Source organism: Rissa tridactyla, chromosome 1, assembly GCF_028500815.1.
Source record: "Rissa tridactyla isolate bRisTri1 chromosome 1, bRisTri1.patW.cur.20221130, whole genome shotgun sequence".
NCBI classification, from domain to species: domain Eukaryota; kingdom Metazoa; phylum Chordata; class Aves; order Charadriiformes; family Laridae; genus Rissa; species Rissa tridactyla.
In genome coordinates this window covers 125,820,435-125,847,809 of record NC_071466.1, presented here as the reverse complement: position 1 = coordinate 125,847,809, position 27,375 = coordinate 125,820,435, and the positions used below count along the sequence as shown (strand labels likewise).

Genomic DNA, 27,375 nt, shown 5'->3' with positions numbered 1-27,375 from the left:
CATGAAAGGAAAACCCATTTCAAACTTCTTCAAACTACCGCAGGTGACAGTTAATAACTTGCTTGTGCGTTTGTACTATCACCTTGCATATAGATAAATATTAAGAAAAAACTCAAGCATCTACTTGAAATTTTCAAATGCTCTTCAGCAACCATATCGAAGTATTTAAAAGGGCACAGCACCAGCCTAGGCCAAGGATTCCCCCTCCTCCCCTAAATACAGAGAAAAATACCACCGTTTTTAAAGGAAGATAGAAAAAGTGATCAATACTTTACCAAAGGAGAAATTCTTCAAAAGCAAAAAAAAAAATCACTGCAAAAGTCATTCTTACCTAAAATTGAAAGAAAAGAGAGAGGAAAGTAAATAAGATTAAGAATCATCCCTTGGAGCATTGCACCTTCAAAACACAAAGAATTCCCAAACAATATTTTACAGGCATCATGATAGCGTGGAACAAATCTAAAGAAAACAAGCTACACCAGAACAGGAAATTGCAATTTCTCTGAAACAATAATTAACCTTAAGAAGGAAACCACCACTAATATAAACAAACAAGTAATAAAGGAAACCATTTTACCACAGGGAAACCTGTCTTAAAGCAGCGGAACAAGGGAATATAAAAAGAGTTTGACACAAGTGATGAGTTTCTAAAGAAAACAGGAGCAATTCTGTAATAAGGATTCACGCACACACAGACTTCAAACAGGTCATCTTCAGGGTTTCAAAGAAGAGGCTGTACCACAGAAATCCAGTAACTTTTAAATAGAGGACTTGAATTTAAACTGAATGTATTCTCATACTGCTGGCACTTACACATAATCAGGAGGAGTTTGAAGGGTATCTAGCAGGCTAAATTGATTTTATAATGACAGCTTTTGAAGCCCAATGGTTGCCATTTATAAATAACTAGTTACAGTAGGCATCTTGGTGATTATTTCATTATCTTAAATGGGAATCAGAAATGGGAAAAGATGAAGAATCAGAAATGGGAAAAGATGAAAAGTCAGAAACTTTTTTTATCAGAATTCCCCATGAAAAACATGCATACAAAATTGAAAACAGGTCTAATTTTCAGAATTTAAAAGCATTACTTTTTACATAAAACTCATTCTCAAATGTGAAGTATTAATTTTTGCTTCCTTTTAGTGCTTGCGATTCTTAAAATAGCTGCGAGTGAGCAGCAGTCCTCTTGTATTTACTGGTATTCCAGTGGGAGAAAAGAAGTTCATAGGGGTGTAAGAAAGCTGTAACTAAAATAAATACTAAAAACAGAAACGATTTTTATTTCAGATATTAAGGCAACTATCTGCAAGTAACAGCATTTCAGACTGTCCTTATTTGTTCTTGTTTATTACACTGGTGCCCTTTGTGGTTTCTAGTATTTTGGCAACTAGAACATACAGAGTAAAGCTAGCAACACAACAAAAGTTTAGCAAAGGGAACCATAATTTGATTTAAAAACCCAACACAGAACAGAGCAAGGCAGCTTTAAGAACAGCAGAACCAATGTGGTTTGGCTTCCTGTGAATTTGTGTCCTATAGGGATTTGAAAAACCTTCAGTAGGTCCACAAGCTCACGTTAAGATCTCTCTCTTCTACCTGGGAAGCCATTCTCATGAAAGTTATTGAAGCCGATTATAATAAAAAACTCTGTTTCTCAACTGATCCATCCCCATGACTGGGAACAACTGTCAAACAGGTAAGTCCTCCTTCCCTACAAGAACAAGCCAGTGGGCGAAGTACCAGATCCAGTCCTTTTACACAGATTCATTCTGTTTTTTCAAAGTAGCATTTAACTAAGAAGAAGAATTTTCCTGCTCTCCAAGAATCAGCTTCTTAACACTACAGCAGTTTTAAGTTTTCTGACTTCTTGTTATCTTTTACACACATTTAGGAGGATCACTACAAGAGAAAAACCTTTATACGATGCTAAAACAGACCCACGGTCAGCAAATTCCCATATTTACCTACAAGGAGATTTTAGTAAAGTCAGAAATGGAAAATATTTGTTATGGAGATCTGAAACACAAATATACCACCTGTGGCTCATCACCCTTACAAAGTGAGTTTTTTTCCTATCTCTCCTAAAGGGATTTGGGAAATGGAAGTTTCCAAAGCTAGACAAATGGCAGAAAATAACATGTGCAAATTAAGAATGTCACAGAGTTACACTCAGGAAGCTTAAGAGATTATCTCTGGAAACACCTTCTCAAATGGAAAAATGGTTGCAGCAGCTGTCATGGGAGATGAGGGAAAGTCAGGCCTCTCTAAAAACAAGACAAACCCCCCAATTCCCAGGAGGAAACTTAGAACAAGAATGAAGGAAGATCGCTGATGGTTAAATTATGCACTTTTCTCATGCTGTTAAACCAAAGAGCAACAGTGCATTCAGAAAGCCTCTGCATTACCCTGTAGCTATCTATCGACTTGAGCTCACCAAGGGCTCCCAGGTGGTGAAGCAGCAAGCCAGAAAACTCAACATTATCAGTGACAACTCTGCAAGGCGCTGTTTTAAAATACCAGCAGACCACCAAAGGAACCAGGAACAAAGGCTTTGCTCCTGCAGAAGACCTGACAGAGATAGAGTCTCAAAAGAACTGAAAGACATCCCAAGGCAGAGACTGTGTCTGGGCCCATCTCAAAAGCCAGAGGGAGCCAAAAGAAAGGCTCCGGGCACAGACCTCTGCACTACTGTTCCACTGCATTGCAAGCATGAACCATCTCTCTTTGACGCCTTCATGGCACAACCTGTGAGCATCATGCCTACCCCCAAGATCACAATTGTCTTTAATTCCACTTGTTCTATTCTTTTTTTTTTTTTTTTTAACCCCTGAGATTCCCCATATCCTTCTTGTATCTTGTAATCACAGATTGCTCGACTGATGAACAGATACCAGAACAAATCTGAAAGCAGATTTGAAGAAGCACTTCTGTGCACTCCCCCTGGAAGATAAGATGTCAACACCCAATTTAAAGAGTTTGCTGTAGGCTTCCTATGGTCCTGGTATGACTAATATACCCAAGTATCCTTTACACCAGAAAAGGTTACGGGAAGAAAGGCATACACAACAAAAATAAAATACTAAATCTTTACTGTTTTGGAGACTTCACGGGGCTTTTTCTGAATATGTAGGACTCTAATGTTGGCCTTTTGCATCCCCGTATGCATGTTGATCTTTGGCCAAATATAGGATAAAAACTACTGAAGTACCAAAAAGACCATACAAAGCATTTGGAGAAAGCTACCTAGCTGCACACAGAAACAAACTATGACCCACAGTGTTACTAGACAAGCTCCCTGAAGCTTGACAACACACCACAAATGCCAACCAAAGAAAAGCATGTGTAAAAGTCACATGAATCCTTAGGTAAATCTACATTTAAGTAGTCCAATAAAAAAGACCATGAACCATACCCCTGGCCATCTAACCCACTAAGTTATTTTGGCTTGGTACACTTGTTATCAGGCCACCTGAGCCAGGACACTGCTGTTAATATCTGTTTCCTGCCTCTTGGGCTCTTCCTCAATCAGAGCTTCCACTGGATTCAGAAGTCTGATGGAGCCAAGGAGCTGGACATAGCTCGCTCACTCTCTGCAGACTGTTTGCTGCTTTGAGCAGCAAAATGCAACTTCAACTTGACATGAACTGGAAGGCGGGCAACGTCCTGCCTCATAAACCTGCAGGAGAAGTGAAAGTACAAGTTTTACAGAAGTTGTTTAGAGACAGTTTATTTTTTCACTTTTACTTCATTCAGTGCCTTTTAATTTTGAAAAAAAAAATGAACTTTTAAGCTTTGTTTGATTAATTTTCCAGTTGAAAGTGCAGAAGAAGAGGGGGTTAGATGAAAAGCAAAAAATCAGTTCTACAGCTAAGGCACTGGCTATTTAGCCAGAAGAAAACAAAAGCCAGAAATACCATTTCACTGCTGAAGCTGAAAGACAGATTCTAGATACACAGCTTACATAAAGGCACGTGTCAAACAATATGCTGGAGTTTTTCTTAAACACTGACTCACTGAATAAAATCTATGTTACTCTTTTATGTAAACAGTTCCTTTAAAAGCAGCAAAATGAAATACAGGCAACATTAAGCTGGACATGAACTTTTGCCATCTCCATTCAGGCATCTTTGCAATTACAATCATTAACTCCATTAGCATATACTCCAATGCATACAAAAGGTGTTGCTTTTTGCATTAGAGAACTGGCTTTTTTTAAAGATTTTTAAATTATTTTTTACATTAAGAATTTACTCATCTGGTGCATCTTTTGAGACTAGCAGATCATAGGATGAGTTTGTTTTCCTTTAAAATATGTTTACAAAATGTGATCAGGAAGTGCATATAAAATTTTATCTCAGGCGTCACTATGGCCTTTATTAGAAGTAGTTGAGAGGTATGCCTTATAGAAATAAGTTGGGGGTTTTTTTCTGTCTAATGATTGACTTTGACCATTTTTTTTTCTCTTAAGGGAATGTTATTTCCAAGAAATGTCACCTATCTAAGTAGCAAGGTTGTTTACATTCTACACAAATGTTACGCTTTCAAGCTTTCATTTTTGAAAATGTCAAAAAGCAAGGAGATGATTCTGCGCTTGTAAAAACATTCTTTATTAACAGAATGAGTCTCATGGCATTTAGGTTTCCCACAAGACATTTTTCTGTCTATCATTTTAGAACTTTTTCCCACACATTGTGTTCCTGATATAGGCTTTGGCAGGTTGCGAGATATGAGCTGGCTGGAAAATGATAGCTTGTTTTCAGCATAACCTTCTTCTGTTAAATACTAAGCACTTTTTGCACAAGATAATTCAGATTGAGCGGCACACACAGAGAAAAGAACACAGTTTTAGCTGAAGAAAGCTAAAGTCCTGAAGGACGCCAAAGACTCTGTGTCGGTCTTAAACAGAAAACACAGGAATCTTGAAAAAATAATCAGTGTTTCCTGCCAATTCTACATTGGCTTCATGCTGGTCTCCTAAAAGAGACTTGAGAGCACTTGACAGGACATTTTCTAGCAAATTTAGTAGAACTTGAATACGAACACTCTATGAGGAACCTATAGTTAAAGAAAATATATACACAAATAGCAGAACAAATACTGATCTTCAGGTACAAAAGAAGTCTGGTTCCTCCAGTCAGCCAGCCCACAACAAGTGTATCAAAGAACATGCTCACATGTTTTCTTGATCAGCAATTTCCCTGCTACTCCCTTAAGGAATCAATATGTAGAATGAATTTAATGGGAAAAGTTGTAGCTGCAGCGCAAAGAAGTTTCAAAAGCTGCAGACAGCATCACAAACTCGCCATTTGTATTTTGTAAGCTTGTATCTGCGCAAATACACAAGAAGAAAGAGGAGGCTTTACTGACAGACAGCAACTGACTCACGCTCCTGTTGCAAAGCTTACTAATGTCATAACGCTATCATTGCTAAACCCACGAACATGAAAAGGACTTTATTTGATCAAAATCAGAATTCACATAAGGACAGAGAAGTTTCTAAAGCTGCCTGGACCACAGATATCTAATGGCACTTTTCATTTAGCATTATGGTCAGCTATCTGTAAAAAGCGTATTAATGTTTCATAAACATAGATTTTAAAACAAAAGTGCTTCTAATCAGATCTGGCAGGAAAAGGAGAAATGCATACATAGAATGAGGTAAGTGTGATCTTGCCCAGCTGAAGAACAGGGAATGGCAGGGCTTCAGGCCATGACTCACACAGACACTAAACAGTAGAGAGCTAGAGATAATTCTCAGGTAAACTTTGCACGAGCCACTACGTCATCCTTCCCTATCCTTCCTGCATTAATCATGTCATTAGTAACCTGACGCAACTCGAGAAGAATGTCTGATTTACAGGGAGCAGAGCAATGCTAACAGAACAAACGCTTTGGCAGGTCAAAAAAGGACACACCAACCTAAATTTCATTTTAGCTCTAACCACACCCTAGAAGAACAAGAAAACTAGGAAAAAGAAAAACCAAAAGAGGTATCTTCCCACCGTGAGATTGCGTAGTTCGTTAAAAGTTCCTGATGAACCAGTTACTGAGAGAGTACAAATATGAAGGATATGCAAGAGCACACGGATAAAGAACCAGCCCGAACACGTACCTAAACAAGGCAAAGAAGAAAAAAAAACCCCAAGCTTTCTTTTGAAGTTTTCATCACAGTTACGTAATTTCCACATTAGTCTAGATGTTTTTAACGTCTTTTATAGCACACAGTTGTGAATCAATTGTACAATGAGTACAAAGTGTACTGTTAGGAAAGATTCATGTCCCAGCCAGGTATCTTGGTTACTCCACGAAATCAAGAAGGACAAGAGGAAATACTGGGGCAAGAAAAAACGTAAAATTTCAGAATTGCTTTTAAAAATTATTGCTCACTCTGGATTGATAGTGGTCACTTTAATAAATGTAGCTATAATTTAATATATTGTATATAGCTATTTCACCTTAAACAACTCGAAAAAGTAATGGTCATTTGAAGGAAGGGCAGATTACTTCCATTTACTCTGAAGCAAATAAAAACCCATGCAGATTACTTTAAAAGCAGAATGAAACCATCCTTAAGTTTCTTGAAGCAAAGAAAACTATCACCCAAAACATGCAAGGGGTGCAGGTAGCAGCAGCGGCATTTAAAAAAAGTCCACAAGAGCCACTTCACAGCAGCAATTCTCAGGAGAGCACCCACAGCAAATGTGTGCGTACGTCTCTCTAAGCGTATGGAAACCCTATTGCTTATAGGGTTTTGTTCACATTCTGTTTCTAAGCCTTCCTAACCAGGCTGCCTATTTTCTTAATGTTCCCTTCCCATTGAACACTCCCTTTTCCCTCACTTTCATTTGATCTTGGCATCAATCCCGTGAAATTTCCAAATTGATTTCTTAGCTTCATGACTTCAAACCACAGGGTTGCAAGTCAACTTTCCATCATAAAGAAAAGCTCTAGAAATTGAAAAGCAAAGTCAGAAAAAACTATTTTATCTCTCCCTTTTCTTCTTTGTCTGTGACCCACTACAATGGCTGCATGTGAGCTACTGATAGTTAAATGTGTCACATCCATTACAAACAGGTAATTGTTTTGTTCTTACTGAGTATTCATGGCATCCCTTTCTCCATATTAAAAGTACCATATATAAGATATTACTAATTTTATAGCTAAAATGTTAAGACAATATATGAGAATATTGGTGGAATGCAAAATAACAAAGAAAATACAACATTTATCTTCTTCAGAAAAGATTTGTAAAGCTTCTCCATCATGCCACGACAGTAGGCCTAAATCTCTCATTAAAATTCAAATCAAGATGTTTTGAAGGTGTTCTCGACTTCTGTAAACAGGCATGGCCCTTTCCTGGCTTCTTGCTTTAAAGCCAACATTGACTTGAGAGAAGCAAAAAAGTGTTTTGTCCCTCATAGCTGTTCAATGTCATATGCAAAAAACATTAGTAAACACAAATCTGAAATAGGCAGTAATCTGCCTTACAACTATTCCCTTTCTCATCAGCTTTTTGAAGGTCAGCTAAAGACTATGTGGGCAACAGTGAAAAATCTCTCAGAAGAGTCCCTATATAGATAAACAGAGTTTGCCAGAAAATGGTAGGTTGGTAAGAGTGATCTATTTGTGCTTCATTCAGCAAAGGTGCTAAGAACAGTTTCCCAACTTCAGTTTATTTTGGGAGGAGTGTGGGTGTCTGGATTGTTCTTTTTTTTATTTTAAGACCTTCTGAAACCAAAGAAAAGATTGAGAGATACAATCCCAACAGCTTAATGCATATTCTACAGCATATATGAGCACCCTGGGGAAAACCTGCACTCTGATAAACAACAGATTACATCTTCTCCTGCCTTGAGGAATACAAACCAGGCTTACAGTTTACATCTAATCTAATGGTGGCTTTCGAAACAAACACATTTCAGACATATCTAGCAAATACTTCTCTTCCCATTCTGCATCCAAAGCTTTCTCTTGAAAAGAAGGCCTTCCCTGACGAAGACTTCAAGGATATCTCCCAAATCTGTCAATAGCTTGCATTACATAGTACACCTAAGAATTTTAAACTGACCTTTGTCCCCTCCGAGAAAGCCATCAATCTGTTCCAAACGACCCACGTGCACCCAGCAGAAAGCAAGGCTCCCAGAAACTCTTTCAAATACGTAATTTATCTGTCCCATGGGGTCAGACTGTGTGTGCCTCTACACACACATGAAAGGTTTCCACAGTCTTGAATATCCCACAGCACGCATCTGGCCCTTAGAGGCCTTTCCCTGTTCCTTGCTCTGTGGCAATGCTTCCTTCCATGTCCACATCTAAAAAGGGTCTCAAGAATTTACTCACAAGTTGGAAGCAACATGCACGTGCACTTTGCCAGCACAGGCTGTAGAAAGACAAGGAGGAGGAGGAGGAACACCCACAGCCCACTTGGGTTGCACACCTACTGTAGCCAGGCTCCTGGGATGCGAACACGCAGTATGAATACCTACCTCCCCAAGGCAGCGTGCAACAGAGCTTGCATGGTTGTTATAAGGCCCCATGCAAATGCACAGTTTTCTGGTGGTGGGAACTGAATTTGATACCTCTGCCAACTTAAAAATCCATCCCCAGCGAGGAAAAACAAAAACAAAGAAACAAAACAGACAATGGCTATCGAGCCTCCAGAGGAATGTAATGACTATAACAAAAAGCAATAGCAATAGTGTGACAAGGGTTTATTAACAGGTCGAAAAACAGGCTGAAATGACTCAGCTGCCGAATCAAGTCCCAGCAGGATTGCCTTAAATTTCCTCCAGAGATTGCAGGCCTTTGCGCAGTTTGTATTCAGGTTCTCTTGGGACCATTAAAAAGAAGGCTCTAGCTCCTCTTGCACCTCTCGGATCAGAAGGACGCCCTACCAAAGCAGGGCAGCATCGCTATCCCCTATCCCTTTTTAATGGAGCAGAAACAGGCTCAGAAGTATCAAGCTGAACCCTCTTAATGAAGGGCAGCGAGTCAGAGCAGAGCACAAACTCCTACCAAACCGCCGCTGGTGCAGTGCCAATGGATTTCTTAAAGTGATTGCAAGACTACAGTAAGAAAGCAGAAGCTTGTACAACTACTACTAAAAGAGCACATAAACAGGCTATAAATGTGGAGAGAGGTGACAACATTGGAGTGACTTCAGTATTTTATCCCATTCATTCAAGAAAGCCATGTCTAACCATCTTAAATACAGCCTTCTCCTTTGAAACACTACCTACCTTTTCCACTATTAGGATGCACCTTCAATATTTCTTCAATATTTCAATATTTCTTCAATATACTTCAATATTTCAGCTTGTTTATTAATGCATACGTAGACGTCATTCCAAGTATGCAAGAGACAGCAGTGTGTTGTCATTTCGAACATTTCTACGTTCACGTGTAACTACTCACAAAACTGACATTTCCAACCCATTCATTCCAGGCCTTCTCTCAATTACCCATCTTAAATAGCTCACTAACACAAAGGTTAAAACATGAATTCAACAAAAATCTTAGTTCCTTACTTATAATGATAACAAAAATAATAAATAGAATCAATTAAGAAGTCCTGCTTTTTTCACTAACAAATACACTGATTTTCAAAGAGAGCTTTCAGACCAGTAAGACATTGTCCTCCCTGATGTTCCATGTGCACTGTGGAACAGCCTTTGAAGGGGACAGTCAAAACAGGTTTTATTTTCTTTCTGATAAACAAGTCAGGTGCCAAATTCTTCTATATATTTGATGAGGAGGTAAACGCCTACAAGTGCTTCAGCTGGATGCCTAAAGATGAAGGAGAAAGACCAGAATACACCAAGATCAAAAATGGACAGTCATGGACCTGGCAGGAACTATGAACTGAACAGGAAAGAAACCCACCACAATTTGGACAGGGGTGAGACATAGAACAGACCTCTCTACAGTTGCCAGAAAAGCAACAGAAAGCCAAAAGTTAAACTTGCTGCAAGCCATTACTCAAAGAGCGACTCAAAATAGTAAAGAGCTTTTTGGTTCTTAAATAAAATACTACGACAATGTGTTAAGAAGCATTAAATTATCATAGTATCACTCAAGTATGTGAAAACTATGTAAAAAGTTTCCTTTCTCCCTGCTTGGAGGCTGAATTCTAGCAAGAAATCTCTAAGATCCCGCAATCATTTCCTTGGCAATTTAGCATATTGGACAAGTCACTGGTCTTAACAAGTGCACCAATTCACATCTAGTATTGTCTTAATACCCCCCACTCTGACTACAGACAAAAAAGGACCACAAAGCATCTAATTGTGCTATACTGAAAAGATTTTCTTCTCTTCTTTGAAGCAGAAGTGTAGAATTTCCTTATATACATCTTGTTATTAGTCAAAACGAATGCAATATACTTTGAAGAAAAACAAACAAGAAACTTAAATAACACATTTAACTTCACTGTTGCAAGAAAACAAGTTCATTATATGCTTCGTGATAAATTACCTTGAAAAGTCAAGGAGATATGGGAAAGGACGTTTATCCATCAATCTATCTTACATCACTAGATGATTTTGTAAAGAGTGTATTTACACAGCACTTCACAGAAACTTTCCTAATAGAGCCAAATTGTTTTAACCAACAATCAGTAGAACAGGATTCTGGTTTTATCTCTCTCCTGTGGCTTCATCAGTAACTGGTCAGTAATTACAGAAAGTTTCTCAAAAGGTTAGCCCTTTTTGACTTTAGACCAAATTCCACACTTCACCACCAAAACTTAGGAGCTTAAATTGGAAAGTCACTACAGATCCAAAATCTAGCACCTGTAATGTTAAAAAGCAAAAATACATAAAAGGTAAGTAGAACACAGGGCATCTGTAGTCTTGAAAACTCCAAAATGCTTCTTTTGTTAAGAGGTGTTATTACAGCCATGATGTATTTGTTATCTTATTATAATAGCTAATAGAAAATTGATCAAATGGTATATTACCTGAAAAAGTATGACGAAGACCGTCATGGGAGTAGTTGAGATTACCTGACATTGACATGGGAGTGGAGACAATTCATCATGTCCAAAAAAGCAGTGGGAAATCAACTTAGCCTGGTAGAAATTTAGAAATCTAAGAGTTCAAGAAAGAGTTATCCAGAATACATGAGCTAACCCAGACTAACTGGTGCCTTCTCCCTCTACTCTGTCATTATCTATCAGTAATAGATGGTTTAATACTAGAAATATATTATGTGGTTTTCGCTCTTGGCAATAACTTCCAGAAACAGCAGGCAAATATAAAGTATAATTCAGTTTGAAACAACTGTGTGTGTGTGTGTATTAAATGAGTTGCTACCAGCAAATAACAAAAAATGCCTTCCTGTGTCCAAATAATCCCATTTTCTGTCCCTTTCTCTTCTGTTACATCCTTGGATCATTTTCTAAAAGCACAGACTGTACTTGCTTCACTCCTCAAGATGTGGCAGGGCTGAGTGCAGCTTCATTCAGGTCTTCCTCCCAGTAGCCTGTCTCTATCTCCTCTTGCACCTCACTTGAGCTCCTTGGTCACACCTCCATAAAAAAGACAAACTGTTGCTAGTATACCATTCAACATCGATACCGTGGCATTCTTCACTCTCCTGTAGCTCCCTGGCTGGGGGCTACACTTCTTAAAGGCCCCTTCGAGATCCTTGATGAACCGGTGAATTCCCAAAGATGAAATTCTCCATGTAAGTTCCAGCAACTAGAATTTGTGCACTCCCTAACAGTGCAAACAGATATTTTTGAAACTATAGGAGATTACAGAAAAAGGCGCAGAACAAGCAAGTCTCTAAATGAAACAGAAATCAGAGGTAAAACAGGAGTGCTCTATTTAATATTCTCACAGGCATCTGCTAGACTTCATAATAGTTAGTCAGACGAGCATATTATTACTGCGCAACTTTTTGAATGTTAGAATCTTTACTGGATCTAGTCTAACCCTTAATAAATTATTTTATAGAAATGTATCAAGTTGATGCTGAAATAAAGACCTCAAGTCAAAAGGAATCTCTCAAGCAATATTTACTTATGCTTGTTAAAAAAAATAATCATAATCATCTTTTGAATTTTATTGCAGATTCATACTACGAGAGAAACAATTCTGGACACAACCAGACATAAATTGTGTCCATTCTGGACACAATTTAGGGAAAATATCCCTAACTAGCAACATAAGAGCTCCGAACTGGTAAGAATTATTTAAGTTTTTTTTGCATGTTTTTAAGTGGGTCCTACTGGAAAATATAAATAAAATACAAGCTCATTTCTCATGAATTATTTTTTCAGTAAAATTAAAATAATAGGAACCTGTACATATAGGACACTTTTTGCAGATAACTCGGTAGACTGACTAGTAAAAGAAGTTTCATCTTTTAAAAAACAAACCATTCCTACTTTCTTGGCAAAAATTTGGAAGTCTTTCTCACACTTTCTACACATAGTCGGTATTACTCTATTTATCCAATTCTTTTAAATCCCAAGTCATAGGATGCAATGGAAAAAAAAAGGATTTTGTTCAGCTTACTAAGGGACTCTCTTAGTTGATTAAATTAATTAAAAGCTTGTTAGATATCAAATCAGTCTTTGAATGTAAACGTAAAAAAATATTGCAAGTAGATCTGTATTTCTCCTGTACCACTTTTTCAAGTCAACGTCCCCACTTAAAAATAGTAAACAAAACTATCAAAAAAGTATGTGAATCCTCCTGACATTTAAAAAGTAGGTTCACATAGCCAACGTCGTTATATTGAATACATGTACAGTGGTTAACTCACCTGCTTTTGCCATTTACACACTAGAACAACAAACAATGCTTTTTTTTTCCCCGACCAAAATAATGTTTCTGTAAACACAGTCTGGAATTTCACCATTCCATTTAAATTAATATGGAGCTTAACGGTAAGTGGCCCTGAGAGAGAGAGCATTTCTGATGTTTTTGCATGAAACAGATACCTTCCCTGAAACACTTCCACTCTTGCACCCGTTTTTGGATATTATCACTGTTGTCTGACAAGAAAGAGGTCAGCTAGGATTGCAGGGATACTTTACAGTAGCTGTTGGGCATTTCTTGGAAACTCCGCAAGCCTTTAACTCCTTAACTGCCTCACCAAAACAGACAGGAACAATTGCAGGAGTGGTCTTGAAGGAACACTGGAAGAATAATGACTTTTCAGGGTGCACAGCATGCCGTCCACTGAGCAGTCTCACAGTGCTTAACTGAGGGGAATAAAAGACTAAGCTTTTCAGGTGAGCAAAAATGAGAAAGATCATGAAACAGGCCACGTGCTGTGAAATTGAGAAGTGTTACCACCTTTGCAGCAGCCAGGCCCAAACAGAGCAGGGGAGGCAAGACAACATCATTTATGCAGAAGAAAGAGAGACATTGTGCTTGAAAAAAAAGCAGAGACAGACAGACAGCCAGGTTTAAAATAGCAAGGTTTATCAGCATTCTCCCACGAGACACACTTGGCTGACTCTCAGCGCATAAAACTGTCCAGTTGCTCAGTAAGACCAATAACGCCAAACTAAACCTGTATAAGCAGCAAAGAGTACCCTGAATTTGCACAGAACTTAGTTATAATGTGACACAACAAACTTCCATCCCCAACACCCTCACAAAGCCTTCCTGATGTTTTCAAACTAGCTGCCTCAGGTCAGGCAGGCTGTCAGAAACCTTTTCAATTCATTTATGAAGCTGTATGCACACAATCACTAACATTGATCTGTATCAATCGTGCCCATATTTCCATTAAATGGGCCAAAATTTGCACCCACGTTATACTGGGTGTGGGAGGACAGACAGAGCCTTAACGATGCAGACTGATGATATCTGGGCATACAAGATTTACTTGTATAAAAGTTAATGCGTTATATATATTTTTTTTAATAGAGTAGAAAATTCCATTCATGGTGTAAATTTACTCCCGATGAGTTCACTGAACTCGTGCACCGGCCACCGTTTCCCTTTGAAAAGCTTTAAAATGATCCAGGCTTAACCACTTCACCAAACCCAAGTTTCGTTGCTGTTTTGTTGACGCGCTGCGTGAGAGCTGTTGAGGGGATGAGGAGGAAAGTGCTGCACCACGCCACAGTCTCTCCGGCACAGGCACCAGAAGAGGCTGAGAGAGAGCAGCAACTGGGAGCGCAGGGCATGTTTCAAAAGGCTCAGTTACGAGACTGATGAGAGACAAAGAGACTGTGGTCATGCAGCACAAATGTCCTGATCAGACGTGATTTCCACGGCTTCTTACTTCCCTTTTTCACTCTGTGTTCACAGGTGTCACGCACATCCTCCCCCTTTTTGCACAGTGAACCTAGTTTACATCTTGTTTCAAGGATACTGTGATGATTTTGTGATTTAAACCATGATTTAGTTGCAATATTAAGGCTGGCATAGTTTTAAAAGAGCAGCGTTCCTCCTTAGGCTGCGTACTGGTTGCACTTTGCAGGGTTTTGGCAGCAAGCAACTTAGCTCATCTGTTATCATCCTGTAACACTCCAGCGTGCATACCAGATCGAAGAAGCATTTACAAACTCAACTTGGAAAAAAAAAAGAGATTAAAAAAAAATAATCTTTCACATAACTGATTCTGTCTTGCAAAAAATCTCTATATGCTTTTGGCTGCTTCTGTTCCCACCTGAGGTAGGGCGTATCCACGTGTAATATATTATGCATGTGCGTGCAGGTCTGCGGGGCAACCCTCTGTGCTTCCTTCCAAGTGGCAAATTTTCAAAAAGCAGTTGCCACCGTGTACCTCATTGTGTACAATAACTCAAGCTAAAGGCTGAGAAGCGAGCTAACACATAAGAAATCAGCTCAATTTTGTCTACAGTAAAAAGAAAAGCAAAACGCAAAGACAAATGCAAAAGTAAGCGATTTCCAACAACTTCACCTGGCTCAAGAATCAAATTGTAGCCTCATAACACCGTACCAAGATGTGCTGCAATAAATATTACACTGCTCTAAACTAAAGAAATTGTTAATGCCAACCTGGCATCGTCGTTGTCAGTAGAAGACCTCTTCCTGCCCCCTTTCTTTTAAACTAGCCAGGTCTCAGTGTGGAGCCACAGGTTGCCTCGAAGTTCTGTTTGCACCTGGCAAAGGAGAGTCTGGGTTTTTGGATGGCCCGGATAACCAGCCATACCGAACAAGCAGCTCCTTTATAAGATCCCACATTTCTGTAGTTATGGACAACTAATGGAAAAGGCCTGAAAGCTGAACTTAGTGTAACAGAAGTGAGATGAAACAAGTTGGGTTTTTTCCCCCCAAGCCATAAACAAAAACAACAGATGAATGCAGCAGTTTAAAGGCTAGGGGCCTATGCAGCATTTATTTAAAGGCCTAAGGGGCCACAGATAACTAGCAAGATGGCTAGGGCATGCTTCCTTTAAGCTGATATCACAATGTAGCATCACATTAATAGGACTGGGGCTTTATTCTGTTTATTTTTGGCTAGATTTTAAAATACATTATTTAGCGCAGGGAATGGACTTGAGTAAGGAAAAGCTGCTGTTCCCAACAAAGAATTTTCAAATGAATTGATCATTACATACATTTTAAGTCAATATTTTAATGGATACAACAATTTTCTGTCAAAAATCCGGTTAGTTTTGTGGAAAACAAAAGAAAAAGTAAGAAGGAACACTGTATTCAGCTGTTTCTGGCATCTGATCACAGTCAGTATCTCTGGCGCAAGAAGGTACGTGAATTGACAAAGCTCAATTAAGAACTAGGCAAAAAAAAAAAATTATCTCTAACTAAATGGACAAAATTGTCCATTTTCATAGGCTTTTCCCCTCCCTTCTCTTCTAAGCTGAAGATAATACATTTCTGCAAATGAGACGATGAAGGAATAAGATTTACAGGCAAGCTAGCAGAGCATGTGGGTAACGGGGAATGTACAGCGTAAGACTCCCAGAGCTTCTACCCAGCATTTCTAAGTTGTCAGATGCCTTCTTCTAGCCTGAATTTCTGAACAGGTACTAAAAATTCATTTAGAAAGAAATTGTTTCAGAAACCTTGTGCAAGGGTCAAAACTTCCTGCCTTTCCAGCTCCAGAAACCTAAAAGAACCAACTGTAGCATAGGCGTGCCTCCACAAAGTCAATGCCTTGCAGTTTCTATTTAGCTTACACCCCCCCACACTTTGGAAGGCAAACAAGGCTTATTAAATCTTAGGAATCAAGAAAATATTTCCCAAAGCCAAAAATTAAAATATGTATACTATTTTTTAAACTTGATATTCAGTTGCCCTCAATTTCCTTCATTTTCCATAGCTATAATCATTAGAGTAAATATACATTTACTGTTTTATCCATATAATGGAAAAAAAAAATAAAGGGAACTAATTAAATAACAGACCAGAAACATTTTGGGTTTTGAAACAATTGGAAAAGCTGCCATGTTCCTGCAGGCTCAAACAACAACTTCAATTAGTTTGTCTTGTGTTCCACACATATTGGCAACTGTTGAGATACAACAGTTTGTCCCTGTTCTTCAGGGACAAATTATCTTTGATGAAGTAGGGAAAAACTGTCCAATCTTACAAGCAGTTTAAATGATTAATTTTACCTCCTACCTAGCTAACTTCAACTTAATCTAGCTTGAAGTACCTATAATTGGCCTTTTCATGTGCCTATGGTAAGGCTTATGCAGAAGTACCTTAGTGTTAAAGGGGAAAGGGGTCAGGAAGAGGAGCGCAAGGGAAACTGGTTAGGAGGATCCAAGAGATGCCAAACTGCGTGCAGAAAATCCAATCTGAGAGAAGCGAAAGAAAATACAATAAATGAAACTCTAACAGCTACTTCACCTGCAACATGCAGGTTTAGTTAAAATGTTCACAGCACCCTTCAGCAGAGAGCAGCACAATACCTATCCTAAAACACTTGTAGTTTGAGTCATGCAAATGTTCACTGCTTCATTCAGTTGAACAAAACCAGAGAGCAGCAAGAAGGAAGCCTGAATCGTTTTGCCAAAGCTAAGAGGAAGGCAACCCCTGACAGTTTGGGGGCAGGTTTTGCTTTGGAAATCTAATGACCAGGAAATATAAATCAGGGAAAAGCTTCTCAAAGTCTGATCAGGACTGCAGAATAATTTCCAAAGGAACGCAGAGGATGTCTCATCCTTTGTGATACCAAAAACTAGATGGAACAAAATAGTGGAAAGTAACCCAAGGAAAAAGCTAGTACTGGCAATTTGACAGGCAATACAGAATAAATTTTTTCTTGCGTCTCTGACTTCTGTTAACATTTTTGTAGCTCTTGATGCAGCAAGGTAGGAGCTTTGGTTTACACTTCATAAACACAAGCCAAAAGCCTCCCACGGTTCCATTTGGTAACGTCAGCTTAACATGCTCAAATACACACAGACTTCTGACAATGAGTCAAGTTCCCACTCAAACATAAATTATGCCAAAAAACGCCCAAGATTATTTCAACTAATAAACACTTGGTTTAAAAAACATGTCAAATCAACTTGGTCTTTACATCAATTTAATTGCCTCTTACCGCAACCGTTGCCTAAGCAGTAGTGTGCTGCAGGAAGCACTGAAAGATAAAGGCGATTGAAAACATTCTCACAGTGCTCCTCTGACTGTCTTCGCTTCCGTGGTTGCACAAAGCTAAGGACTGTGCACTAGGAAAAGAGATTCTCCAGCAACCAAAATTACATTGTAAAAATCATTTTAAGGATGTCAGTGTCCTGACTCCTGAAGACTAGAATTTGGGACAAATTGGGACAAAATTAAGTTCTTAAAGGAAAGGTCAAGGTCTTGTGTCCTGTCACAGTACACAGTTTCAAAGCCCTCTCAAAATGTTGTCCTTTGATTTAACGTTCATAGCGTCATTCTTATAAAAGACATCTCTTCATGAGAAATACAATACTTGAAAATATGCACGTTACCCCAAGTTTATACAGATGCTGTTCGTTAGCATATTTATTCTCTTTATAAAACTGTGACATTTGGACTTCAGATTTTTCCAAATTCCATTCCAACTCCCCTACCGAGTTTGTATACTGAGCATTGAAAAGACAACCAAAGCAAAAAATAAAAACAAAAAATTCAACACAAGGAGAAAACCAAAGTGCAAAGTCACTTGTGATACGCTGGATTTATAGATCCTGAAATTATCTTCTCCAAATGATTTTCTTTCCAGAATTTCATACATAGTTACAGTAAGGCAGAAGGCAGAGCCAGCGTGGTTATCTCTTGCCCAAGAGGCCTTTCCAATGCAAGACATCTCTAATAGACCACTCTGACAAGTGATTAGAGAAAAGCAGGCAAATTTCCACCAGACAGATGAAAGGAATACAGCAGAAATGCATTACGAGTTAAAACACTGATTGGAACACCAACGCCAGCAGCAGCTACAGCATGGAGAAAAAGACTGAAATCTCCTAGAGATTCTTCTGTCACACTAAAAGCTAGTTTTCCTGATTTGGACTGAGACACATTTGAGAGGCTAAACTGAAGTGTACTTTTCCGTAAGAACAAGCCTTCTTCCTCCACAGCTGAGTCACGCTGAGGCTAACCACGGACAAATAAATACTAAATTCACTCAAAACACTTCAGAGACAAAAGTTCTTAAAGACAACCCAGTTCAACTGAAAACACATGTATCCAAACATAATGTCGTGTCTCCATATGTATTTCCTCTCACAGAATGGTGACATGAGCTAAAATTTCATTCCCACTGTGAGATCTCTTGACGACTCATGGAAAGATGAATCACTGTTCTGAATGGAAATCATGACTTGTGACAGCTGTAACTTCTGATATATAAAGTATCACATGGGTTAAGTTCGCCTAACTCCCTGCTGTAAATAATTAGTGGATTGCAACAAAATGTCTTTCACTACCTAGCTTTAAAAGGTACTGGAGAATTAATAGTCCAGAGTCTCACCCATGGTACGGGATAAATGCATGAGGAAAGAAAGCCAGAGGTTGAACTAGTTCCAAAACCTTTCTGACAGGGGCCAAAAGCAGATGCTTGAACAAAGAGAGCAACAGGAGCATCAACAGAGTGATCCTTCTCCTAGCATGCCTTCAGCTGCCATTTAAGGATTTAAGCTGCTTCCAGAATATCCTGCTAAACTACCACCACCAAACTGATCCTTTGTGAATCTCCTTACCAAATGCACTAACACCTCTGGCCTCGGTGATGGCCTGTGGCACTGACCTCTACGATTTGACTACAGGCTGTGCAAGGAAGTACTTTACTTGGTTTCAATCCTGTGGCAAACTGATTCACTGAGTGTCCCTTGATTATCATGCTATGAGAAAATAATTATTTCCATTTACTTCATGTGTGCTTCTCAGGATATCTGAGTCTTAAATTGGACGCCTCTCATACATTTTCTTTCCCATTTGAACAGTCATGGTCTAGTAGTCCGAGGAGAGAGAGCATAGGTAATCTGGTGCTACTTTATATTTTATGGAGATAGGGAATCAACTGCATCTAACACCCAAAATATATGTGCACGAAGGCATAATAATGCTTTCCAGTTTAGCTTATTTGCTTTGTTAAAGCTCTTGCGTTTCTGACCAGTGATATAGACTGAACTTAAGTATTCCCAGAACAACAAAGAGGGATCCCCTACAAGCCCTCTTTGCTGAGAAACAGTTGCTAGTAACTACCTCAGGACTTTTTCTTAGAGCTATCATTAGAAGCACCTAATGAAATAGGCTGATAATCCATTTGTTTTAATAATTTTCCAGCTACAACTCTGACATCAATTCTGCAGGGCTCCAGCAAAACAAATTCCAGTATGTTGCACTGGCCAAGCAGTTTGACATCTTTGAGAAGCAACACTGATTCCTGTGGGAAGGAAGAGTGCAGAATAGGGAAGGAAGCAGTTTTCACACCTCAGTGCTTAGGTACTTAACCAACTTGTCTCTTCAGTCTCCTGCTACACCTCACCGAGAAAGCAGGGCTTCTCCTGAGCAGGAATCCAGCCTTGGATCTGTGGAAGTGCCCTCTGATAGCCCCTTCTCTCTTCACTGCCTACAGCCAGCTAGGCTAAGCATGCATGAGCAACTAGCGCAAAAACCTTCCCGCACGCTCCTCTGCACATGTGAAAGCAAAGGTTTATCTTAAGATATCTGATTCTGGACAAAGAACCACCCTGTTTTACAAGGTGTTGTGGTCTCAGCCCTTACAATTTTCCCTCACAGTGGAGTAAGTTTCCATATGTATATACTCAGGCATTTTAAAAGATACATGTATTTTATATATGTAAATATATAAGAGCCTTATTTCTGTCCACAATAGGGCACAGTGTTATTCACAGGCTTCCAGATGCTCTGGCCAGTTCGACCTGTATACATCGGAGTCGAAAGTCGAAACACCAATGTTGCCAGCCACTTCCCTGACATTGTCATATACATTATGCCAAGGGCTTCTTTCCTCCCTCCTGCCAGATTCTCCTGTCCCTTCATCCTCCCAGGCAGCCCTCCTGCCCCCAGGGCAGCTGGTTAGCAGGTGCCGAGGTGCTCTGTGCTCCAGCACACAGCAGCAAACTGGGAGCCAGGCAGGGCTGCCCACCCCGGGGCCAGGGGCACGGCACGGGCCAGCGGCACCCCTAGGAGCAGCGCTGGCAGACACCACCGCTCCAGCGGTTAGACGATGGCCAAAACGCTGCCTTTGTTGTACCTGCCAAGCTGGGGAGTGGATGACCAGGGTCCATGCTTAACAAGGCAGCTGCAAATTCGACAGAGCTATTTCTTACAAGTATTGTACAAGCCCTTTGGGAAGACGGCCTTAAATCTCCGCAGGGTTACGTCTTGCACAGGTGGCCTGTATAACTTCACAGGATCCTGCTCTTAATTTTTTTATTTTTTTTTTCAAAGCTTGCTCACTACATTTATTACTGTAGTTCTGACTAAGCCTCCAAACTATTTTTACGGGCCCTGAACAATAGTAATCATTTAGGATCAAGTTCAACTTGCTAAACTGAATTATATCTAGTCCAGATCCTTAAAATCACACATCTCTGACAAATGCTGTTGATCACAGAACATAAAGAATATCAACTGGAATAATGTTGATTTAAGAGACATACGAAGAACACCACAAGAACCAAGAATTCGCCATAAGGCTTTTTAATCATTCAGTCCCTGAAAAAATGCAGTGCATTGTGACACCCTCTTAGCAACAACTTCATTTTGAAATGCGCAATGCAGATCTGGTACGGTAAAGATGATCAGGTTTCTGAATATTGACTCTTGTTAATTTTTTCAGTGGCATTCAAGAACCTCGTCTAGGACCTAACAGGATATTAAGAAGTTGCAAATATCATTCTTCAAATAAAGCAACACTAAAACTAGAACATATTATTTGCAAAAGGCTATTTTCAGAGACTCAAGATTTTACTTAACTCCTTTGACAGGCAGCAAAAATCAGTTCTCCCGGCTTATTTGTAGAAAGACAAGTTAAAATGATTCCAATTTGATTCAGTTTCCTGAAACAAATCCTGATGCTTAAACACTACTATTCACTGTTGAAGCATTTGCCTGGAATCATATACCTTCTAAAGAAATCACTAACTAACCTTAAAGGGATGGGCAAGTTCCAGCTCTGCAGCTCTAATTTGCATGGAGCTGAAATTATGACAAAGACAATCTCACTATGCAAACGCTCTGAGGATAAATCTACATAGTTTGTCTTAGGCTCATGCAAGGTAAGAAAATAATGATGAATGTGGATGATAAAATGGTACTGTTCTCATTATTAATACCAGTGTCACGAGTCACAATCTACCTCACTGTTACCATATATATGCATTTCTTCCTGATTTTTATTTCAGTTCTAACCCTAAAAGCCAAACTGGACAGTTAGTTTTTTGTCTCAGGTATCATGAATATTCCTTCCCCTCTCCTATCCCAGTGAATTTTATGGGTTTTTTTCCTGTTCTCTTTTTTAAGGCTATATGGCAAGAAAGCATCTAAACCTTAAAATAATGAGAAAACATCTTACTTGCTCTAGATTTGTTTCCTTAATTAACAAATATGCTTGTGTTAACAACAGACCTTTAAAAACGCTACATTTTGAGACTGGCTAGACTATACTTAAAGGAAAATGCAGGTACTTAAAGTTATACTAGCAATAAGAGTCACAAAATACAGTCCCCAACCCTGTAATCCAATCTTACACACGCAGCCCCACAGATTTTAATGGGCCTACCTGCAGAAGGAAAGTTTGCAGAACCCCACCATATGCACTCTGATATTTACTGGGTCTTTGGTATTAAATGATGCAGGAAAGATTCTCTAGCCTTTCCTTTAAAAGCCTTTCCTTTCTTTTATCTCCAGAAATTTATCTGGAACAATTCTAGCTATTCAAGGCTGTGTGTCATCTTAATCAAGGTAAATCCACTCTACTGTTAACACTTTAAAAACCACTTACTCGCTCACTCAAAACAGAATTCATTGGAAGAGCGCGCTAAGAAAAATTATCCTCTTAGAGAAAGAATGTAAATTCTATTAATGCATGGGAACATACGATCACTACACACACACCTGCTGTGTGTTAAAATTACTCCTTTACAGCCACTCAGGAATCAAATTGGGGGCTGCTTTAGAATTATTTTTTTTTTTAAATGCTAAGCAAATGTTCGCAAGCAAACCTACATGTCAGAAGTTTGACCAGGAAGTGTTTTTTTCATCTATGTCTAGAAGAAATGTCTGTACCTATATAACACAGAAGTAGGAGGACACATTCAGATGATGAGGTGCACAGGTACCTTCAGAAGTGGCATTAATCCGCTGACTTAATGTATAACAGGTCAGCACTATTTATGTGCAGAAGAGGCATGGTGCTCTCAGGAGCTAAACATTAGTTTCAGTTAAAATAATCTCAGTGAAGTCTTACTAAGTAGCAGCTCCAAGGAGGCCCTCTGTGCCTGCAGGATATGACTCATTGCTTTGCTAGGAAGGACTTGAATGTTAAACACAAACATTAGTAGTCACCTATCCGTGCCCTCCTTAACACACCTGAAAAACTGCAGACCTGTCCTCAGCTGCCAGGAAAGCAGCAGTAGGAACTTAATATCGTTGCCACTGAGACCAGAAAAAGCCACTCCAGAAGGACTCTCCTGGCAGATCGACCCATTTATGATACCTGCTGCTTAGGGAGCCGTTCCATTCCAAGTCTTCCCATGATAATTGCAGGGTTGAACATAAGCAGGAGAAAGGCCCCTACTGTGTCCCTCAGGTCCCACCTTGCCTCTGTCTAGTGTCACACTGCTTGTCACAGAGGCAGGTGGACAAGCTTTCCGCAAGTCTCTCCAGCACCATGGTAACAGAGCTCAAGTGAAACACAGGACAACTGGTGCTGGGCAGCTAAACTGGGTAATACCAAGATTTTGCTTTAATTTTAATTATCATTCTTCCAAACAGATGAACAAGTGTTTTAACTGGGCTTTTCAGAGCGGCCTTTAGAGAGGAGGGAATGGGGAAGAAGGCATCCAAGACTTTAATGTTCCCTTAGGACCTCTCTGAACATCAGAACCTTGTGAAATATTTGGATAGATCCATCCATTTATGTCTGAAAAATCCATGTCCTCAACTTCCACTAGCCACTGGGCTAGCAACTGGCCACAGCCATGTTTTATTTGAACAAGTGGGAAAACACAGAGAGGAACAAATAACGGTATGTGCTCTAAGCCACCTCTCAAGGATGCCTTGCCCTCCCCACCGAGGACTCAGCTACAGCATAATCAAAACCAGAGTGAAGTCGCAGCTGCAGCCACAATCAACATTTGCCTTTACATATGAACCTCATGTAGCAAAACTGTGGGGTCCTTATGCAGCAATGAAAGGAAAAGACGAGTTTTCTCCTCTTGCCCTCTGCCAAAGCACAGATGATGGCCTCAAGACCAAATTCAAACAAGGGGGGAAAAAAAGGAAAGCACAGCCAGAGACACAGAGGAGGTACATCTACCTGGCTCACCAACCTCCATTCCACTTCCTTTTTTTCCTGTGTAGAAGAAACTGCTTCTAAGAAACTTCCTATTAGAAAGCTGCTGTTTCCAGTTAATTTTTACCGCATTTTCCAAAGTTGCGCCATCAGAGCAGGGTATATTCCTATGGGAGCTGAAGGCCCAAAACTGTAACCCATTATAATAAATAATAACGAATGTCGTGGCTAGTAAAACCTGTTATCTGAACACATACAAAAATTAATTTCACTGTGTACGGTTACTTTTAAAACTCTGTGCTTTTCACATTTTCCTGGCAGACACATATAGCCACAGTCACCAATTAATATGAACAATATAAAAAATGTAAGCCATCACTCAAAGCTGTAATTTTACTTTGGCTGACTTAAGGCAACAATCAATCTTAATGAAAAAAAAAAAAAAGTCTTCAAAAACTAGAAAAGAACTACAAAGCTGACTTGAGAATCTACCTGGAAACTCATGTTTCCCTTGCGTTCACTTGTGTGGAGATGAATAAGCATCAGATAATTAAAAAAATCCTGCTGCCATAAAATCACCAGGTAAAACCGAGATAAATAAGAACAAAACAAAAGAATAACAAAAGCCAAAGAACATAAAAGGCCTCCAAAACAACAAAAAGCAGAAATCCACATGCCTGTCACAAAAAGAGATTTTGATTCAAAACAACAATGCAATACTGACTTCCACCAAAGCCTAGAAATTAAAGTTTTCAAAATTTCTTTGGAGCATCTTGTGACCCTAGGGCACTGTTGTCAAAATCATGCAACTTGTCCCCACGAATCATGCCCACCATCAGCATTTGTGGGTTTGGATGAGGGGGATACAGGGCACTGCCAGTCAGTTCTCCGGGCTCGGAGGCGAGGAGAGAACTCATGCCATTCGCCCCGATGGCAGCATCCCTTCCCTTCACTAAACCCCAAAACCTAAAACCTCTGTTCCATAGGAAATAAGGTCTAATCTGCCAAAAAGGTCACAATGAGAGGACTGGAGATCTGAGAGAGATTTGTTTCCATTAAACTCCTGTGAAAGAATGATTTAGGATATTTATGTAATTTATCCAAGTTCTTCTCTTGGACGTTAAATAGGGAGAACGTGGGCGAGGGGAGAGGGCTGAGGAATCTTCTACTGCCGTCTGCACGTTGTCGTCCTGTAGCTGCAGTTGGAAGAAGAAAATGCCAGAGCAGATTTCTTGCACAACTAAAAATTGTCTCAGTCTGAAAAAATATGTCAGCCTGCTGTTACATACTTAGGTATTGCCATTAATGACAAAAGAAAGCAAGGAGAATAACAACATGCAATCACACTGGTTTTGTTACAAAATACACAGAAATACAAAATTACAAAGACACAAAGAAAAACTCAGCATTTCCCCAACTATAGGAACACAAAGTACCAAATCACAGAATGTAATAAAGATCTGAACTTTAGGATATAAAAGGAAAATCAGCCCACAGCTAAAAGAAAACCCTAAAATCCAGGAAATAAAAAAAAGCAACCTGAGTGATTTCATTTCTGATCAGATAAACCAATGAAAGATTACTATCCGATTTCTAGATAACAGCAGACTATAGTAACTGATGGGGATGGTATGAAGAAGCTCAGTTTAAAACAACAACAAACTAAACCCCAAACAAACAAAAATCCCATGCTAACACCTCAGAAATCCTAGATTTAGATGCAAGCCTGAAGTCCTACCTAGTGTTGTCCACAGATGCTTGGTGCCAGCATGACAAAAACAGTAAAATTCTTCAAAAAAAAAAACAAACCCGCTATTCTCAACAGCTTCGATGAGTTAAGTACTCTCTACTATCAGACAGCATGTAAAGATTTGGTCTGAAGCATAAAAGATGAAGTTCATGAAGGCAAACAAACATTAAAAAAAACCAAACATAAAGAAAACCCAGGGTTAGGAAGAACAAAAATTAATCTATTTTCCTGAAAGCTGTCTAAAGGTGGGGAATTCCAGATTAGGGAGAAGATCACAAGCTTTCAAAGCTTGCCTAATATGTGTTCTGTGTTGCTTAGATACAAAAACAGACGAAAAGAGATTTTTGGACAAATAAAATCAAAACCAATCAAGCAAACAAACAAAAAAATATCAGATATACAATTTGTGTGAGGCCCTGAAAGCCGTATCTGGACACTTCACGTAACTTCAGTAGCCACAAAAGCAGATAAAATTGTGTATTTAAAAATGTCAATCAAGGCACTCTTACACAGAACTCCTGAACATGCACTGCCAAAGACAATTGTTTGAAGTACAGCATCCCACACAATATAGCGGGAAAAACAACAGAGTTGGCTTTGAAAAGTTATTTCATTCATGTCTGTCTGGGTAAAATTAAGGGGTATCTGTGGATTCCCCCACCTCCTCCCTCTTCAAACAAGGCATCTCCTCTCAGAGTAGGTTGCAAATGATCAAATCAATGGAATAATGATCTTGATTGTCTTAGCCAGCTCTATATAGACATGAGTTCACAAGAGAGGCAGCCATGCAGCTTCCTCAGATGTTAGTAAAGACTTTTGATCTTTCTTTGAAGAAACTTTTCTCAGGATATTTAAAAGTCTGTGGTTTATTTTCATGTGTGGGGAAAAGCAACAATGAGGCGAACACTCCCACACAAAGAAGTGTCTCAACAAAGCTATGCTTGTCAAAAATATCCTTGAAGAAAATTAATATATACTCACTTTGAAGGTGTACATTTTTATTTTGTAGTCCTCACTGTGGTCCCTGCTACCTATTTCATGACTCATGGACATACGGCACTCCATGCAAATACCAAGCAGATTAAAAGAAAAAGTGAAATGGAAATGGAGATTGCTGCAAGGGTTAAGAAGTTTGAGTCTTGGATACCCAGGCCAATTACTGTGGAGTAACAAATTAATTTACACTAAATAACACATACTAGATAATTCTTGCTAACTAATCATACTTTTTTCATTGAAAACAAAAGCAAGGTGCTTCAACGCTGTGTACTACTGCTTTTTTGCTGAAAGCTTATAAAAGACCACTTATTTTGTATTCATCGCATGAGAAGTACATAGACACACATTCTTTAAAACGGTATGTGTGTGCGAGTCTCTAAACACACACTGAAATACAAGAAATACCATTGGTGTCTTGCTTCTCTTTTGCCCACAGCTATTATAGCTAATAATATCATAACATTGTATTTCTTCAATTAGATTCTGTTTGGAGAGTTGTGATTACAGAGTGCTTTTCAAAATGACCTTATACGACATTACCAGTGTGTCTAAGGGCACACGAGACGATGGTTTGTCACAAACGCTTCTTTGCAAGTCAATTTACCTTCCATCAGAAAAGAAGGAGCATATGATAGAAAACACACCAGCCAGGGAAGTTGTGGTTTTGTATGTGCATGTGTGTACGTGTAAGGAAAGTTAATCACCGAAGTCAG

General features: G+C 39.2%; 2 protein-coding genes across 5 annotated transcripts in view; one reads left to right on the top strand and one right to left on the bottom strand.

Moving 5' to 3' along the window:
- The window catches only part of CMSS1 (cms1 ribosomal small subunit homolog), a 242,431-nt gene that overhangs the window by 118,233 nt on the left and 96,823 nt on the right, over positions 1–27,375 (bottom strand). The window contains exon 1 of one of the 3 annotated variants that reach the window (XM_054207582.1): positions 332–3,341. The exons of the other annotated variants lie outside the window; for them this stretch is intronic. Coding sequence (XP_054063557.1) covers positions 332–392 — 61 coding nt within the window. The 5' untranslated portion in view covers positions 393–3,341. Of the gene's footprint in view, positions 1–331; positions 3,342–27,375 lie in introns of those variants that run through there. 3 annotated transcript variants of the gene reach the window in all.
- Positions 1–27,375, top strand: part of FILIP1L (filamin A interacting protein 1 like) — a 209,744-nt gene that overhangs the window by 87,501 nt on the left and 94,868 nt on the right. For both annotated transcript variants that reach the window (XM_054207512.1, XM_054207505.1), the window contains exon 3: positions 12,078–12,188. The gene's annotated coding sequence lies outside the window, so the exon portion shown is untranslated. The remainder of the gene's footprint in view (positions 1–12,077; positions 12,189–27,375) is intronic.